Here is a 15,683-nt window from a genome sequence, read left to right as displayed (position 1 = left end):
GCCTTTTAAAAAAAAATAGTTCTTCGGATGAATGTGACACTGGCAAAGCAACATTTATTGTCCACTTCAGTTGCCCTAAGGTCATTCAAAGTCACATGTTGGATATATATTAAACATCTTGCTTACTGCATGCACATCCTGAAAGTATCCTCAATCTCTCGTCATAGGACAATCCCCCATCCCAGGAATCAGTCTGGTGAACCTTCATTGCACTCCTCTAAGGCATGTATATCCTTCCTTGGGTAAAGAGACGAAGACTGTACACAGTATAAGAACAACATAAGAACATAAGAAATAGGAACAGGAGTAGACTATACGGCCCCTCGAGCTTGCTCCGCCATTCAATAAGTTCATGGCTGATCTAATCATGGACTCAGCTCCACTTCCACTCCTCATAATCCCTTATCCCCTTATCATTTAAGAAACTGTCTATTTCGGTCTTAAATTTATTCAATGTCCCAGCTTCCACAGCTCTCTGAGGCAGTGAATTCCACAGATTTACATCCCTCTGAGGGAAGAAATTGCTCCTCATCTCTGTTTTAAATGGGCGGCCCCTTATTCTAAGATCATGTCCTCTAGTTCTAGTCTCCCACATCAGTGGAAACATCCTCTCTGCATCCACCTTGTCAAGCCCCCTCATAATCTTATACATTTCAATAAGATCGCCTCTCATTCTTCTGAATGCCAATGAGTAGAGGCCCAATCTACTCAACATTTCCTCATAAGTCAACCCGCTCATCCCCGGAATCAACCTTGTGAACCTTCTCTGAACTGCCTCCAAAGCAAGTATATCCTTTCGTAAATATGGAAACCAAAACTGCATGCAGTATTCCAGGTGTGGCCTCACCAATACCTTATATAGCTGTAGCAAGACTTCACTGCTTTTATACTCCATCCCCTTTGCAATAAAGACCAAGATACCATTGGCCTTCCTGATCACTTGCTGTACCTGCATACTATCCTTTTGTGTTTCATGCACAAGTAACCCCAGGTCCCACTGTACTGCGATACTTTGCAATCTTTCTCCATTTAAATAATAACTTGCTCTTTGATTTTTTTCTGCTGAAGTGCATGACGTCACACTTTCCGACATTATACTCCATCTGCCAAATTTTTGCCCACTCACTTAGCCTGTCTATGTCCTTTTGCAGATTTTTTGTGTCCCTCTCACACATTGCTTTTCCTCCCATCTTTGTATCGTCAGCAAACTTGGCTTTGTTACACTCAGTCCCTTCGTCCAAGTCCCTAATATAGATTGTAAATAGTTGGGGTCCCAGCACTGATCCCTGCGGCACCCCATTAGTTACTGGTTGCTAACCCGAGAATGAGCCATTTATCCCAACTTTCTGTTCTCTGTTAGTTAGCCAATCCTCTATCCATGCTAATATATTACCCCCAGCCCTATGAACGTTTATCTTGTGCAGTAACCTTTTATGTGGCACCTTGTCAAATGCCTTCTGGAAGTCCAAATACACCACCAAATCGAGAACTCCAGCAAATTTGTCAAACATGACTTCCCCTTCATAAATTCATGCTGACTCTGCCTGACTGAAGTTTGCTTTTCCAAATGTCCTGCTACTGCTTCTTTAATAATGAACTCCAATATTTTCCCAACCATAGATGTTAGGCTAACTGGTCTATAGTTTCCTGCTTTTTGTCTGCCTCCTTTTTTAAATAGGGGCGTTACATTTTCAGTTTTCCAATCTGTTATTACCTCCCCAGAAACCAGGGAATTTTGGTAAATTACAACCATAGCATTCACAATCCCTGCCGCTACTTCTCTTAAGACCCTAGGATGCAAGCCATCAGGTCCAGGGGATTTATCTGCCAGGTGTGGTCTCACCAAGGCTCTATATAATTGCAGTAAAACTTCTTTACTCTTATATTCCAATCTTTTTGTAAGAAAGGCTAAGATATCATTTGCTTTCCTAATTGCTTGCTGTACCTGCAAGTTAAATTTCAGTGATTCATATAGAAGGGCATCCAGGTCCTTTTAATACCAACATTTTGCAATCCCTCACCATTTAAAAAATATCCTTTTTCTATTTTCCTACCAAAGTGGATAACTTCACATTTCTCCACAATATTTTCCATCTGCCACGTTCTTGCCCACTCACTCAACCTGGCTATATCCCTTTGCAGCCCCTTTGCATCATCCTCACAACTTACTTTCCCATTTAGCTTTGTACCATCAGCAATCTTGGATATATTACACTTGGCCTCCTCATTTAATTCTTTGATACAGATTGTAAATAGCTGAGGCCCAAGCACTGATCCTTGTGGTACACCACTAATTATAGCCTGCAACCTGAAAATGACCCGTTTATTCGTACTCTCTGTTTTCTGTCATGTAACCAATCTTGAATCCATGCCAATCCCATGAGCCCTAATTTTGTGTAATAACCTTTTGTGTGACACTTTATCGAATGCCGTCTGAAAATCCAATTACACCACATCCACTTGTTCCCCTTATCTATTCTGCTAGTTACAACCTCAAAAGACTCTACATGATTTGTCAAAGACAATTTCTCTTTCATAAATCCATGTTGACTCTGCCCAATCATATTATGATTTTATAAGTACCCTGTTACCACATCACTAATAATAGATTCTAGCATTTTCTCTACTACTAGGGTCTGTAGTTCCCCGTTTTCTCTCTTCCTCCTCTCTTAAATAGCGGGGTTACATCTGCTACCTTCCAATTAGCAGGGACCGTTCTAGAATTGAGGGAATTGTGGAAGACCAAAACCAATGCACACTTTGTTGACAACTCATCTATCATTATAAAACAACTAAATGTGAGTAATGCCACAGAAAATGTGTCTGTGTGTGTTGCTCAAAATCATAAATTGTTAAAGGAGTACTCAGAGTGTATGGATCTACAAAGTACAATTCTGCAGCCAAATATGCTGTTCATTTTTGGTTGACTTAGTAAATTCATCTTGTACCCAGATTAATAGAAGCATAGAGGAGACATTCTAAACTGCAAATGTCATTTTTTATACTTCATTTGTAAACTTTTTGGAAGAGCTGAATTAAAAAATGGTTGGATTAAAAAGCATTAGTTTAAAAAATGTAACAGGCAAAGCTCTGTAAGCCTGAGCAGAGGGCAATGTAGAAATATAATTTCACATTGCTCTGAGCATGTACTGATCTCAAACTAATAAGTGTGGTGAAACAGGATCATTGAAGAGTTCAATTATACTGCATGCCGTAATAGGTTAAAAAAAAATCTTGGCATAAACAGTATTCTTAATTACCCTTACTTATTGTTTTAAATTGTTCTAGCGTGAGCCTTGGATGCTTCTTATTGTGCAGGTTCTACATGCTGCCCGCGTTGCACAGCAAAGTTCTGCAGAATATAGCAGACTGCAAAAAGCCCCCAGACATGTCCAGACAGTGAAAGCATTCGGTTGAACAGTCCAATGGGCTGCTCAATGATGGCTCAAATGGTCCCAAGACTGGGGTTGTATCTTGGTTCAGCGGGCGAGCGCGGGTTCCGTAGCAGCGTTATGATCCAGGCTTAAAGAACATAGTCTTTGTCCTCAGGGTGGTGAACTGGCACAGTATAAAGAAAGACTTGCATTTATATAGTGACTTTCATGACCTCAGGATGTCCCAAAACGCTTTACGGCCAATAAGTACTTTTAAAATGTAGTCACTCGTTATATAGGGCCTGAACTTGGTGGCCTTATCACCCGCTGCCGCCGGCTGCCGCCGAGTTTTTTGGGCAGTCTCCCCTCGGTGCCAGTTTCCACTAGGCCTCCCGCCGGCGAGAAGGGAGGACTGCTGGGAATCGCCCGCTGATGGCCGCTATTGCGCAAGGTGCGTAAGTGTCCTCCCGCCCATCGAGCTGGCAGATTCCTCCGGGCGTGAGTCAGCGGCAGCAGGGGGAAGGACCACTGCATGGAGGCAGGTCTAACACCAATGGTAAGTATGAAGACCTGCAAAAAAAGGTTAATAATTTTTTTTTTTTTTTTGCAGCAATTCATCTGGATGGGGTCCCTTGAATGTTTTCCAGTGTTTTTTTTTCTGAACAAATGTTTATTTTTATGTGTTTCGCCCCCTCCCTGGGCCCGACTCAATCCTCAGTGGCACTTTGGTGAGGATTGCATTTGCCGCCGAGATTAGGAGCTTCCGCCTGCTGCCGCCCAGATTAACAGCGTAAGTCATTTTTTTGCCGCTTTTGCAGATCTTTCGGAGGAATCTCCCTGCCAAAGTACCACCAGGTCTCTCGGCAATCCTTTGGGCGGCACTTGGGCGGGCCTTAGTATTGTCCAAGTTCGGGCCCATAGACTGTGAAGAACTGAGGAACTCTGAGAGCCAATGCTCTATGGGGCTATCCCTGCCTTTTGAGTATCATATTAGTGCTTTCTACTGTTAATGCACCAAACCAAGATCACACCAGTCATTAAAGTAAATCTTTCATCCAACAACTGAATAGTTTCTTTTGCATCTTTAATCACTATGCTAGTACCTTATTTCTGGTGAGCATTTTTTGAGCCGTGTCAATCAGTTGTTCCTTTTTCTTTCGCTCTTGTGCACACTTAAAGTCCTGAACAAATTGTTCTGTGACTTCAAAGGGGTTTCTGAAATAAATAAACAGTACTATACTGAAACAGGTAACATTAAAAACAAATCCTAAATCTGTTTTGTTTTTCTTTATGTGGCTGAATGAAGAACTGCTATGGCTATTTCCGGCCCAATCCAGCTACAACAGAAGGACAGCTTTATCCCATGTCAAATGAAGAGAATTTCTGGGATTTTTTTGTTACCTGACCATAGATATATATAGGCACAGAGTTTCTGAAATAACTAGACTTAATCTTGAAACTGTCTTTCTTTCCTAAACTACGAGATGAAAGTCAGAACCACCAGTCTGCAAGCTGCAGGAAGGCTGTTTGCTCTGCAGATTGGCAAAGATATGGGAACCTATGGGTTAGACTAACAATCCTGAGGTAGAGTTTAAGTCCCACCACAGCAAACTAAATTCAATAAAATCTGGTCATTTCCAGATAGCATCAGAAAACTGATCATGAAAGCTACTGGATTGTCATAAGAATCCAACTGATACACGAATATCCCTCATGGAAGAGAATTTGCCAGCCCAACATGCGAGTATAGTCCACATTATGTGACTCTTAATGCCCTCTAAGCAAGCTAACAGCCAATTCAGTTGTACACAGGGAAACAAGGAGTTGGCAATAAATGCAGCATTGCCCAGAACAAGAACAAATAAAAGTAAATTGTGATAAAAGTATAAATAGATAAAGACCTGGACAAGGTGTGAAGCAAGACTTATCAACTGCTCGATGCAAAGAATTCACTATGTTTTTCCTTGATTGAATGACAGCTCCTTATTCAGTGATCTGTTCAATAATGACTGACAACTACATAGCGGCTGCAGAGTGGAAACATGCCAAGGTAGAATGGGGGCAGAAGCAAAAGATAGAAAGAATAAAAGTAAAAGTGGAGGGTAGGGAAACCTAAGGCAAAAAGCAAAAAGGGCCACATTACAGCAAAATTCGAAGGGGCAAAGTGTGTTAAAAAGACAAGCCTGAAGGCTCTGTGCCTCAATGCGAGGAGTATTCGGAATAAGGTGGACGAATTAACTGCGCAGATAGCAGTTAACGGGTATGATGTAATTGGCATCACGGAGACGTGGCTCCAGGGTGACCAAGGCTGGGAACTCAACATCCAGAGGTATTCAACATTTAGGAAGGATAGACAGAAAGGAAAAGGAGGCGGGCTGGCATTGCTGGTTAAAGAGGAAATTAATGCAATAGTAAGAAAGGACATTAGCTTGGATGATGTGGAATCGGTATGGGTGGAGCTACGGAATACCAAAGGGCAGAAAACGCTAGTGGGAGTTGTGTACAGACCATCAAACAGTAGTAGTAAGGTTGGGGACAGTATCAATCAAGAAATTAGGGATGCATGCAATAAAGATACAGCAGTTATCATGGGTGACTTCAATCTACATATTGATTGGGCTAATCAAACTGGTAGCAATGCGGTGGAGGATTTCCTGGAGTGTATTAGGGATGGTTTTCTCGACCAATATGTTGAGGAACCAACTAGGGAGCTGACCATCCTAGACTGGGTGATGTTTAATGAAAAAGGACTAATTAGCAATCTTATTGTGCGAGGCCCCTTGAGGAAGTGACCATAACATGGTAGAATTCTTTATGAAGATGGAGAGTGACACAGTTAATTCAGAAACTAAGATCCTGAACTTAAGGAAAGGTAACTTCGATGGTTTGAGACGTGAATTGGCTAGAATAGACTGGCAAATGATACTTAAAGGGTTGACAGTGGATAGGCAATGGCAAACATTTAAAGATCACATGGATGAACTTCAGCAATTCTACATCCCTGTCTGGAGTAAAAATAAAACAGGGAAGGTGGCTCAACCGTGGCTAACAAGGGAAATTAAGGATAGTGTTAAATCCAAGGAAGAGGAATATAAATTGGCCAGAAAAAGCAGCAAACCTGAGGACTGGGATAAATTTAGAATTCAGCAGAGGAGGACAAAGGGTTTAATTAAGAAGTGGAAAATAGAGTACGAGAAGAAGCTTGCTGGGAACATAAAAACTGACTGCAAAAGCTTCTATAGATATGTGAAGAGAAAAAGATTAATGAAGACAAACGCAGGTCACTTGCAGTCAGATTCAGGTGAATTTATAATGGGGAAGAAAGAAATGGCAGACCAATTAAATAAATACTTTGGTTCTGTCTTCACGAAGGAAGACACAAATAACCTTCCGGAAGTACTAGGGGACCGAGGGTCTAGTGAAAAGGAGGAACTGAAGGATATCCCTATTAGGTGGGAAATTGTGTTGGGGAAATTGATGGGATTGAAGGCTGATAAATCCCCGGGGCATGATAGTCTGCATCCCAGAGTACTTAAGGAAGTGGCCGTAGAAATAGTGGATGCATTGGTGATCATTGTCCAACAGTCTATCGACTCTGGATCAGTTCCTATGGACTGGAGGGTAGCTAATGTAACACCACTTTTTAAAAAGGGAGGTGTAAAGTCCTTACACAATACCACAAATCCACACGAGGCACATTCTATGGACAAGGTCACTCCATGACCTGAACCTTTATTCACAGGACCAAGAAGTGATGACCCTGCGTGGGACCTCCCTTTATATACCTGGATGACCAGGTGAGGAGTGTCTCCCACAAGTTCATCCCCTGTGGTCAAGGTGTGCATTTCTTACGTATATACAGTATTGCAGTGTTGTCACGTAAAGGTTACATACATGACAGGAGGGAGAGAGAAAGCGGGTAATGATAGACCGGTTAGCTTGACATCAGTAGTGAGGAAAATGTTGGAATCAATTATTAAGGATGAAATAGCAGCGCATTTGGAAAGCAGTGACAGGATCAGTCCAAGTCAGCATGGATTTATGAAGGGGAAATCATACTTGACAAATCTGGATTTATTTGAGGATGTAACTAGTAGAGTGGACAAGGGAGAACCAGTGGATGTGGTGTATTTGGACTTTCAAAAGGCTTTTGACAAGCTCCCACACAAGAGATTGGTGTGCAAAATCAAAGCACATGGTATTGGGGGTAATATACTGACGTGGATAGAGATCTGGTTGGCAGACAGGAAGCAGAGAGTCGGGATAAATGGGTCCTTTTCAGAATGGCAGGCAGTGACTAGTGGAGTGCCGCAGGGCTCAGTGCTGGGACCCCAGCTCTTTACAATATAACATCAATGATTTAGATGAAGGAATTGAGTGTAATATCACCAAGTTTGCAGATGACACTAAACTGGGTGGCGGTGTGAGCTGTGAAGGGGATGCTAAGAGGCTGCAGGGTAACTTGGACAGGTTAGGTGAGTGGGCAAGTGCATGGCAGATGCAGTATAATGTGGATAAATGTGAGGTTATCCACTTTGGGGGCAGAAACGTGAAGACAGAAGATGATCTGAATAGCGGCAGATTAGGAAAAGGGGAGGTGCAACGAGACCTTGGTGTCATGGTTCATCAGTCATTGAAAGTTGGCAGGCGGTGAACAAGGCAAATGGTATGTTGGCCTTCATAGCTAGGGGATTTGAGTATAGGAGCAAGGACATCTTACTGCAGTTGTACAGGGCCTTGGTAAGGTCTCATCTGGAATATTGTATTCAGTTTTGGTCTCCTAATCTGAGGAAGGACGTTCTTGCTATTGAGGGAGTGCTGCGAAGGTTCACTAGACTGATTCCCGGGATGGCTGGACTGACATATGAGGAGAGACTGGATCAACTGGGCCTTTATACATTGGAGTTTAGAAGGATGAGAGGGGATCTCAGAGAAACATATAAGATTCTGACGGGACGGGACAGGTTAGATGCGGGTAGAATGTTCCCGATGTTGGGGAAGTCCAGAACCAGGGGACACAGTCTTAGGATAAGGGGTAGGCCATTTAGGACTGAGTTGAGGAGAAACTTCTTCAGTCAGAGAGTTGTTAACCTGTGGAATTCCCTGCCGCAGAGAGTTGCTGATGCCAGTTCATTGGATATATTCAAGAGGAAGTTAGATATGACCCTTACGGCTAAGGGGATCAAGGGGTATGGAGAGAAAGCAGGAAAGGGGTACTAAGGGAATGATCAGCCATGAACTTATTGAATGGTGGTGCAGGCTCGAAGGGCTGAATGGCCTACTCCTGCACCTATTTTCTATGTTTCTATGTTTCTATGTGCTTTACAAACAGGAGAAAAATAGATAATTGTGTGGATGTCAAGCGATGGAATCGAAATTTTAAAAAGGTGACTGAAAGCTTTTGAGAAAGTCTATAAAAGTGGAGATATGTGGAGACCTAAAGAGGTTAAGGACGGAATCTCAGGAAGCAGGATACATAAAAACACGAGGGAGTTTACACTGCAGTCTCTCCTCAATATTGTTCGTTCAGTTTCAATTCAGTCTAAAGCAGTGTTGTTCAATAGAAATTGCTGACTAGCCACAGATGTTACTACGACGATACCGTTTTAACCACGTGCACTAACTTTAGTAGAATACGCATTACATGACTCACACATGTATATATTTACTTAACAATATTTATCACCATTCAGTAAACAAGGAAGTATAGCACTAACAGCGATCAAAATACAATCCTGTACTCTGCTTTTTGTCTTACCATTTTACCAACAAATGCACAAAAAAATTAAAATGCACATGCATACACTGTGCAAATATGAATATTGAAATCACATGCCCAATGCCTGTGTCTGTTACTCATTTTTAATTTTGTAATCAAAAATGCAATTCGCCACATCTAGTTTCCCAATTAGCCACATGAAGCTAGTAGCTGGTGTATTGGACTATACTGGTCTAAAGTAATAGCTGGGTTCCATGCAGTAGGCAGGAATATTGCCTCACCCACATACAACCATCATCATAAATCAATCACATTGAGAAGTCTGAAAAAAATGATTGGGTTGTGTAAGAAATACATTCTAAAGCCTCCTACAAAGATGAGAACTATCTTCATAATATTTATACTATCAGTAGCTTGCCTTGTATTTCTGTTTTTGTGTAATTATCTTATTTGATTTGGGAATGGTAACTTTCAAAATAAAAATTCAGCAATTTGATTGGTATGTCACTTGGTACCAAAATACGTGAAGAGTTCAGTTGATGTGCCAACCAGTCACTGGCAGTAGGCCAACTATGGACAATTTTTCTTGATTTAGCCTTTGTTTGGACTTGATTCCATGTAGACTTTGGGGGTAGAAATTACTCTGGGCTCATTCTTGGTGCTATTCCTGGCTCCATAGGAAGGTGTTTTTTTTTGGTTTTAAAGGGGTCGAAATTTGGTTCTTACCACCAGCTGATACCGCCTGAGGTGGCAATGGGGCATGAACGGCTGGCTGGCGGCGTTATGTGTGGGTACCACCTGATGGGGAATTTGGTTGTTCTTTTTCAAGGACATTAAAATTTAAAGTCCCGCCAGCTAACACCATGGAATCATGACGTCACCTCATATGCAACACCTTCTTGGTGCCGGTCTCACCAAATTCACTTTTGCCGCCTCACTTACCAGCTCGCGGCGATGACGCCTGAAAAAGTTGTTGTGCACAAGGCGGGGAAACAAATCCAGGGCGTTATTTAAAGGGTGTTGCAGCCGGCCCAGAAAGCTCGCGGTCTGTGCTGCGTTGGTTGATCGCACAGTTCGAAGGTGCTGGCGTCCTGCGGCTACTGTACTAAGCTTCAGTACTAGCATCTCGGAGACATTGTTGCCTTCAACATCAGATACATTTGCAACTAGCATATCGCTTTTACCACTGCAAACTTATGGGGGCAGTGATCGCGCACCACATCGTCCTGCGGCGAGGACTTTAAAGGTGCCAACTACAGAGACGGCTTATGCCAAATGTGGATACTTGCCAGAGGAGAGACCCTAGACGACGGGGCAGTGGGCCATACAGTCACAGGGTTTACCGTGCACATTTCTCTTATCTTGAGATGTCCGAGGACTAGTACCTAAGAAGGCTGAGATTCCGCAAAGAGTTTGTGACGGAGCTCTGCCACCTCCTGCAGACATACCTGGCAGCTGACATCGGCACCAGGACCACACTGTAAAGCAACAATAGCCCTCAACTTCTATGCTACTGGCTCCTTCCAGTCTCCTGGAGAAGATATATGCAACACCTAGTAGTTTGCAGTACATTGCTTCATTCATCAGGTTACCGACGCTTTCTACAGAAACGAATGCACTACATCAAGTTCAGCAGGTCCAGGGAAGACCTGGATGAGCGCTCCCATGACTTCGCCAGGATAGCTGTTTTCCCCATGTTTCAAGGGGCCATTGATTGAACGCATTGGCATTGTGGACCCCGCCTCACCTGGCCAGCCTATTCACCTGGCTATCTGCTGAAGACACTCCAAGCCTCCGTGCATATAAATGGCAAGACAAGACGGTGACAAATTAAACACATTTTTATTTACAAACAAAACCATAGTGTGCTGTAAAGAAGCACTAAAGGACACCATTATCCACAGAAAACAATAATTTAAACCACACCCCTTGAAACATTATCACGCACATCCACGTGCAACTATTCACATTGATAAAGATGGATAAAGAACACCATCACTGGCCAGCATCACACATTTCTTTAATGGCTCGTGCAAGTGGAACCATTGACATGATTTAATGTTCAAGCAAGGTAAACATCTCTGGCCACTATCAGACAATTCTTTATTGGCTCATCCGAGTGCAACTATTTACATTAGTTCACATTCAAACAAGGTCACCATTTCTGGCCACTAGCACACACATACCTTTCTCAGTGCTTTCCCACACCATCCCATTTCCCCCTTCCCAGGCCTACTGCTCTTCCTCAATGGGGTCTCAGTGCCTGCAGCAAGGCTGATAGAAGATCGTTGTGTTGGCGCCACTGCCACATCTGATGGCCGAGCAGGACGATCCACACCAGCTCAGGCCCTAGAAGACCCGGCTACGGACTGCATCACCTCAGAATGGGTGGCAGCACTCTGTGGTGGATGGGTTGTAGAGAGCGGCAGGGCAAGCGCAGAATAATGTCGGTGCATCGGAGAGGTGGGAGTCGGAGCGGCAGCGGCCTATAAAAGGCCCAGCAGTTCGGGACCAGCGAGGTGCGTCAGAGAGGCGGGAGTCGGAGCGGCAGCGGCCTATAAAAGGCCCAACAGTTCGGGGACCAGCGAGGCGCGTCGGAGAGGCCAGCCGGTGCAGCTGCAGCAGGGATGCAAAAAATTAGAAAGAAATAAAATGGTGACGTCACAGCCAAGGGGATAAGTAATTGGCTGGTGATTGGTAAGTAGTTTTTCTTTTTCTTTTCTTTATCAGTGAGTAACCTTTAGCAATTTGTTGCCAAATTAAGTTTATCTAAGGGTTAAATCATGGCAGGAGAGCTCGGACATGTGTTATGCTCCTCCTGTACTATGTGGGAAGTCAGGGACGCTTCCGGTGTCCCTGACGACTACGTGTGTGGGAAGTGTATCCACCTCCAGCTCCTGATGGACTGCATTGCGGCACTGGAGCTGCGGGTGGATGAACTCTGGAGCATCCATGATGCTGAGAATTACGTGAATAGCATGTTTAGCAAGTTGGTCTCACCGCAGGAAAAGGGTACACAGCCAGATAGGGAATAGAAGACTAACAGGAAGAGCAGTGCAAGGAAGGTAGTGCAGGGGTCCCCTGTGGTCATCCCCCTGCAAAACAGATACACCGCTTTGGGTACTGTTGAGGGGATGATTCATCAGGGGAGAGCAGCAGCAGCCAAGTCCATGGCACCATGGGTGGCTCTGCTGCACAGGAGGGCAGGAAAAAGAGCGGGAGAGCGATAGTGATAGCGGATTCAATTGTAAGGGGAATAGACGGACGTTTCTGCGGCCGCAACCGAGACTCCAGGATGGTATGTTGCCTCCCTGGTGCAAGGGTCAAGGATGTCTCGGAGCGGCTCGGAGCGGGTGCAGGACATTCTAAAAAGGGAGGGTGAACAGCCAGTTGTCATGGTACATATAGGTACCAACGATATAGGTAAAAAACAGGATGAGGTCCTACGAGATGAATTTAGGGAGCTAGGAGTTAAATTAAAAAGTAGGACCTCAAAAGTAGTAATGTCAGGATTTCTACCAGTGCCACATATTAGTCAGAGTAGGAATCGCAGGATAGTTCAGATGAATACGTGGCTTGAGCAGTGGTGCAGCAGGGAGGGATTCAAATTCCTGGGGCATTGGAACCGGTTCTGGGGAAGGTGGGACCAGTACAAACCGGACGGTCTGCACCTGGGCAGGACCGGAGCCAATGTCCTACGGGAGTGTTTGCTAGTGCTGTTTGGGAGGAGTTAAACTAATATGGCAGGGGGATGGGAACCTATGCAGGGAGTCAGAGGGAAATAAAATGGAGACAGAAGCAAAAGATACAAAGGCAATGGTAAAAGTGGAGGGCAGAGAAACCCAAGGCAAAAAACAAAAAGGGCTACTTTACAGCAAAATTCTAAAGGGTCAAAGTGTGTTAAAAAGAGAAGTCTGAAGGCTCTGTGACTCAATACAAGGGCTATTCAGAATAAGGTGGACGAATTAACTGTGCAGATAGCAGTTAACGGATACGATGTAATTGGCATCATAGAAACATGGCTCCAGGGTGACCAAGGCTGGGAACTCAACATCAAAAGGTAATCAGCATTTAGGAAGGATAGACAGAAAGGAAAAGGAGGCGGAGTGGTGTTACTGGTTAAAGAGAAAATTAATGCAATTGTAAAGAAGGACATTAGCTTGGATGACGTGGAATCAGTATGGGTGGAGCTACGGAATACCAAAGGGCAGAAAACGCTAGTGGGAGTTGTGTACAGGCCACCAAACAGTAGTAGTGAGGTTGGGGACAGCATCAAACAAGAAATAAGAGATGTGTGCAATAAAGGTACAGCAGTTATCATGGGCGACTTTAATCTACATATTGATTGGGCTAACCTAACTGGTAGCAATGCAGTGGAAGAGGATTTCCTGCAGTGTACTAGGGATTGTTTTCTAGTATGTCGAGGAAGCAACCAGAGAGCTGGCCATCCGAGACTGGGTGATGTGTAATGAGAAGGGACTAATTAGCAATCTTGTTGTGCGAGGCTCCTTGGGGAAGAGTGGCCATAATATGGTAGAATTCTTTATTAAGATGGAGAGTGACAAAGTTAATTCAGAAACTAGGGTCCTGAACTTAAGGAAAGGCAACTTTGACGGTATGAGGCGCGAATTGGCTAGATTAGACTAGCAAATGATACTTAAAGGGTTGACGGTGGATAGGCAATGGCAAGATCATATGGACGAAATTCAACAATTGTGCAGCCCTGTCTGGAGTAAAAATAAAACGGGGAATGTGGCTCAACCGTGGCTAACAAGGGAAATTAAGGATAGTGTTAAATCCAAGGAAGAGGCATACAAATTAGCCAGAAAAAGCAGCAAACCAGAGGACTGAGAGAAATTTAGAATTCAGCAGAGAGGACAAAGGGTTTAATTAAGAGGGGGAAAACAGAGTACGAGAGGAAGCTTGCCGGAAACATAAAAACTGACTGCAAAAACTTCTATAGATATGTGAAGAGAAAAAGATTAGTGAAGACAAACGTAGGTCACTTGCAGTCGGATTCGGGTGAATTTATAATGGGGAACAAAGAAATGGCAACCAATTAAACAAGTACTTCGGTTCTGTCTTTACAAAGGAAGACACAAATAATCTTCCGGATGTACCAGGGAACGGAGGGTCTAGTGAGGAGGAACTGAAGGATATCCTTATTAGGCGGGAAATTGTGTTCGGGAAATTGATGGGATTGAAGGCCGATAAATCCCCAGGGCCTGATAGTCTACATCCCAGAGTACTTAAGGGAATGGCCCTAGAAATAGTGGATGCATTGGTGATAATTTTCTAACAGTCTATCGACTCTGGATCAGTTCCTATGGACTGGAGGGTTGCTAATGTAACACCACTTTTTAAAAAAGGAGGGAGAGAGAAAAACGGGTAATTATAGACCGGTTAGCCTGACATCAGTAGTGGGGAAAATGTTGGAATCAATCATTAAGGATGAAATAGCAGCGCATTTGGAAAACAGTGATAGGATTGGTCCAAGTCAGCATGAATTTATGAAAGGGAAATCATGCTTGACAAATCTTCTGGAATATTTTGAGGATGTAACTAGTAGAGTGGACAAGGGAGAACCAGTGGATGTGGTGTATTTGGACTTTCAAAAGGCTTTTGACAAGGTCCCACACAAGAGATTGGTGTGCAAAATTAAAGCACATGGTATTGTGGGTAATGTACTGATGTGGATAGAGAATTGGTTGGCAGACAGGAAGCAGAGAGTCGGGATAAACGGGTCCTTTTCAGAATGGCAGGCAGTGACTAGTGGAGTGCCACAGGGCTCAGTGCTGGGACCCCAGCTCTTTACCATATATATTAATGATTTAGATGATGGAATTGATCTCCAAGTTTGCAGATGACACTAAACTGGGTGGCGCTGTGAGCTGTGAGGAGGGCGCTAAGAGGCTGCAGGGTGACTTGGACAGGTTAGGTGATTGGCCAAATACATGGCAGATGCAGTATAATGTGGATAAATGTGAGGTTATCCACTTTGGGGGCAAAAACACGAAGGCAGAATATTATCTGAATGGCGACAGATTAGGAAAAGGGGAGGTGCAGCGAGACCTGGGTGTCATGGTTCATCAGTCATTGAAAGTTGGCATGCAGGTACAGCAGACGGTGAAGAAGGCCAATGGCATGTTGGCCTTCATAGCTAGGGGATTTGAGTATAGGAGCAGGGAAATCTTACTATAGTTGTACAGGGCCTTGGTGAGGCCCCACCTGGAATATTGTATTCTGTTTTGGTCTCCTAATCTGAGGAAGGACGTTCTTGCTATTGAGGGAGTGCAGCGAAGGTTCACCAGACTGATTCCAGGGATGGCTGGACTGACATATGAGGAGAGACTGTATCAAGTGGGCCACTGGAATTTAGAAGGATGAGAGGGGATCTCATAGAACCACATAAGATTCTGATGGTACTGGACAGCTTAGATGCGGGAAGAATGTTCCCAATGTTGGGGAAGTCCAGAACCAGGGGACACAGTCTTAGGATAAGGGGCAGGCCATTTAGGATTGAAATGAGGAGAAACTTCTTCACTCAGAAAGTTGTTAACCTGTGGAATTCCCAGCCGCAGAGAGTTGTT

At 43.9% G+C, this 15,683-nt stretch overlaps 1 protein-coding gene across 4 annotated transcripts in view; it reads right to left on the bottom strand.

The window, feature by feature from the left end:
* The window catches only part of tmem232 (transmembrane protein 232), a 243,252-nt gene that overhangs the window by 219,710 nt on the left and 7,859 nt on the right, over positions 1-15,683 (bottom strand). For 3 of the 4 annotated variants that reach the window (XM_070865244.1, XM_070865252.1, XM_070865259.1), the window contains exon 3: positions 4,478-4,589. In XM_070865244.1, coding sequence (XP_070721345.1) covers positions 4,478-4,589 — 112 coding nt within the window. Of the gene's footprint in view, positions 1-126; positions 197-4,477; positions 4,590-15,683 lie in introns of those variants that run through there. The other variant, XM_070865265.1, reaches the window with a different exon arrangement.

The sequence above is a fragment of the Pristiophorus japonicus genome, chromosome 1 (genome assembly GCF_044704955.1).
Source record: "Pristiophorus japonicus isolate sPriJap1 chromosome 1, sPriJap1.hap1, whole genome shotgun sequence".
In the NCBI taxonomy this organism is placed as follows: domain Eukaryota; kingdom Metazoa; phylum Chordata; class Chondrichthyes; family Pristiophoridae; genus Pristiophorus; species Pristiophorus japonicus.
Note: the sequence above shows the minus strand (reverse complement) of the source record. Positions and strands in the feature narration are given on the sequence as shown.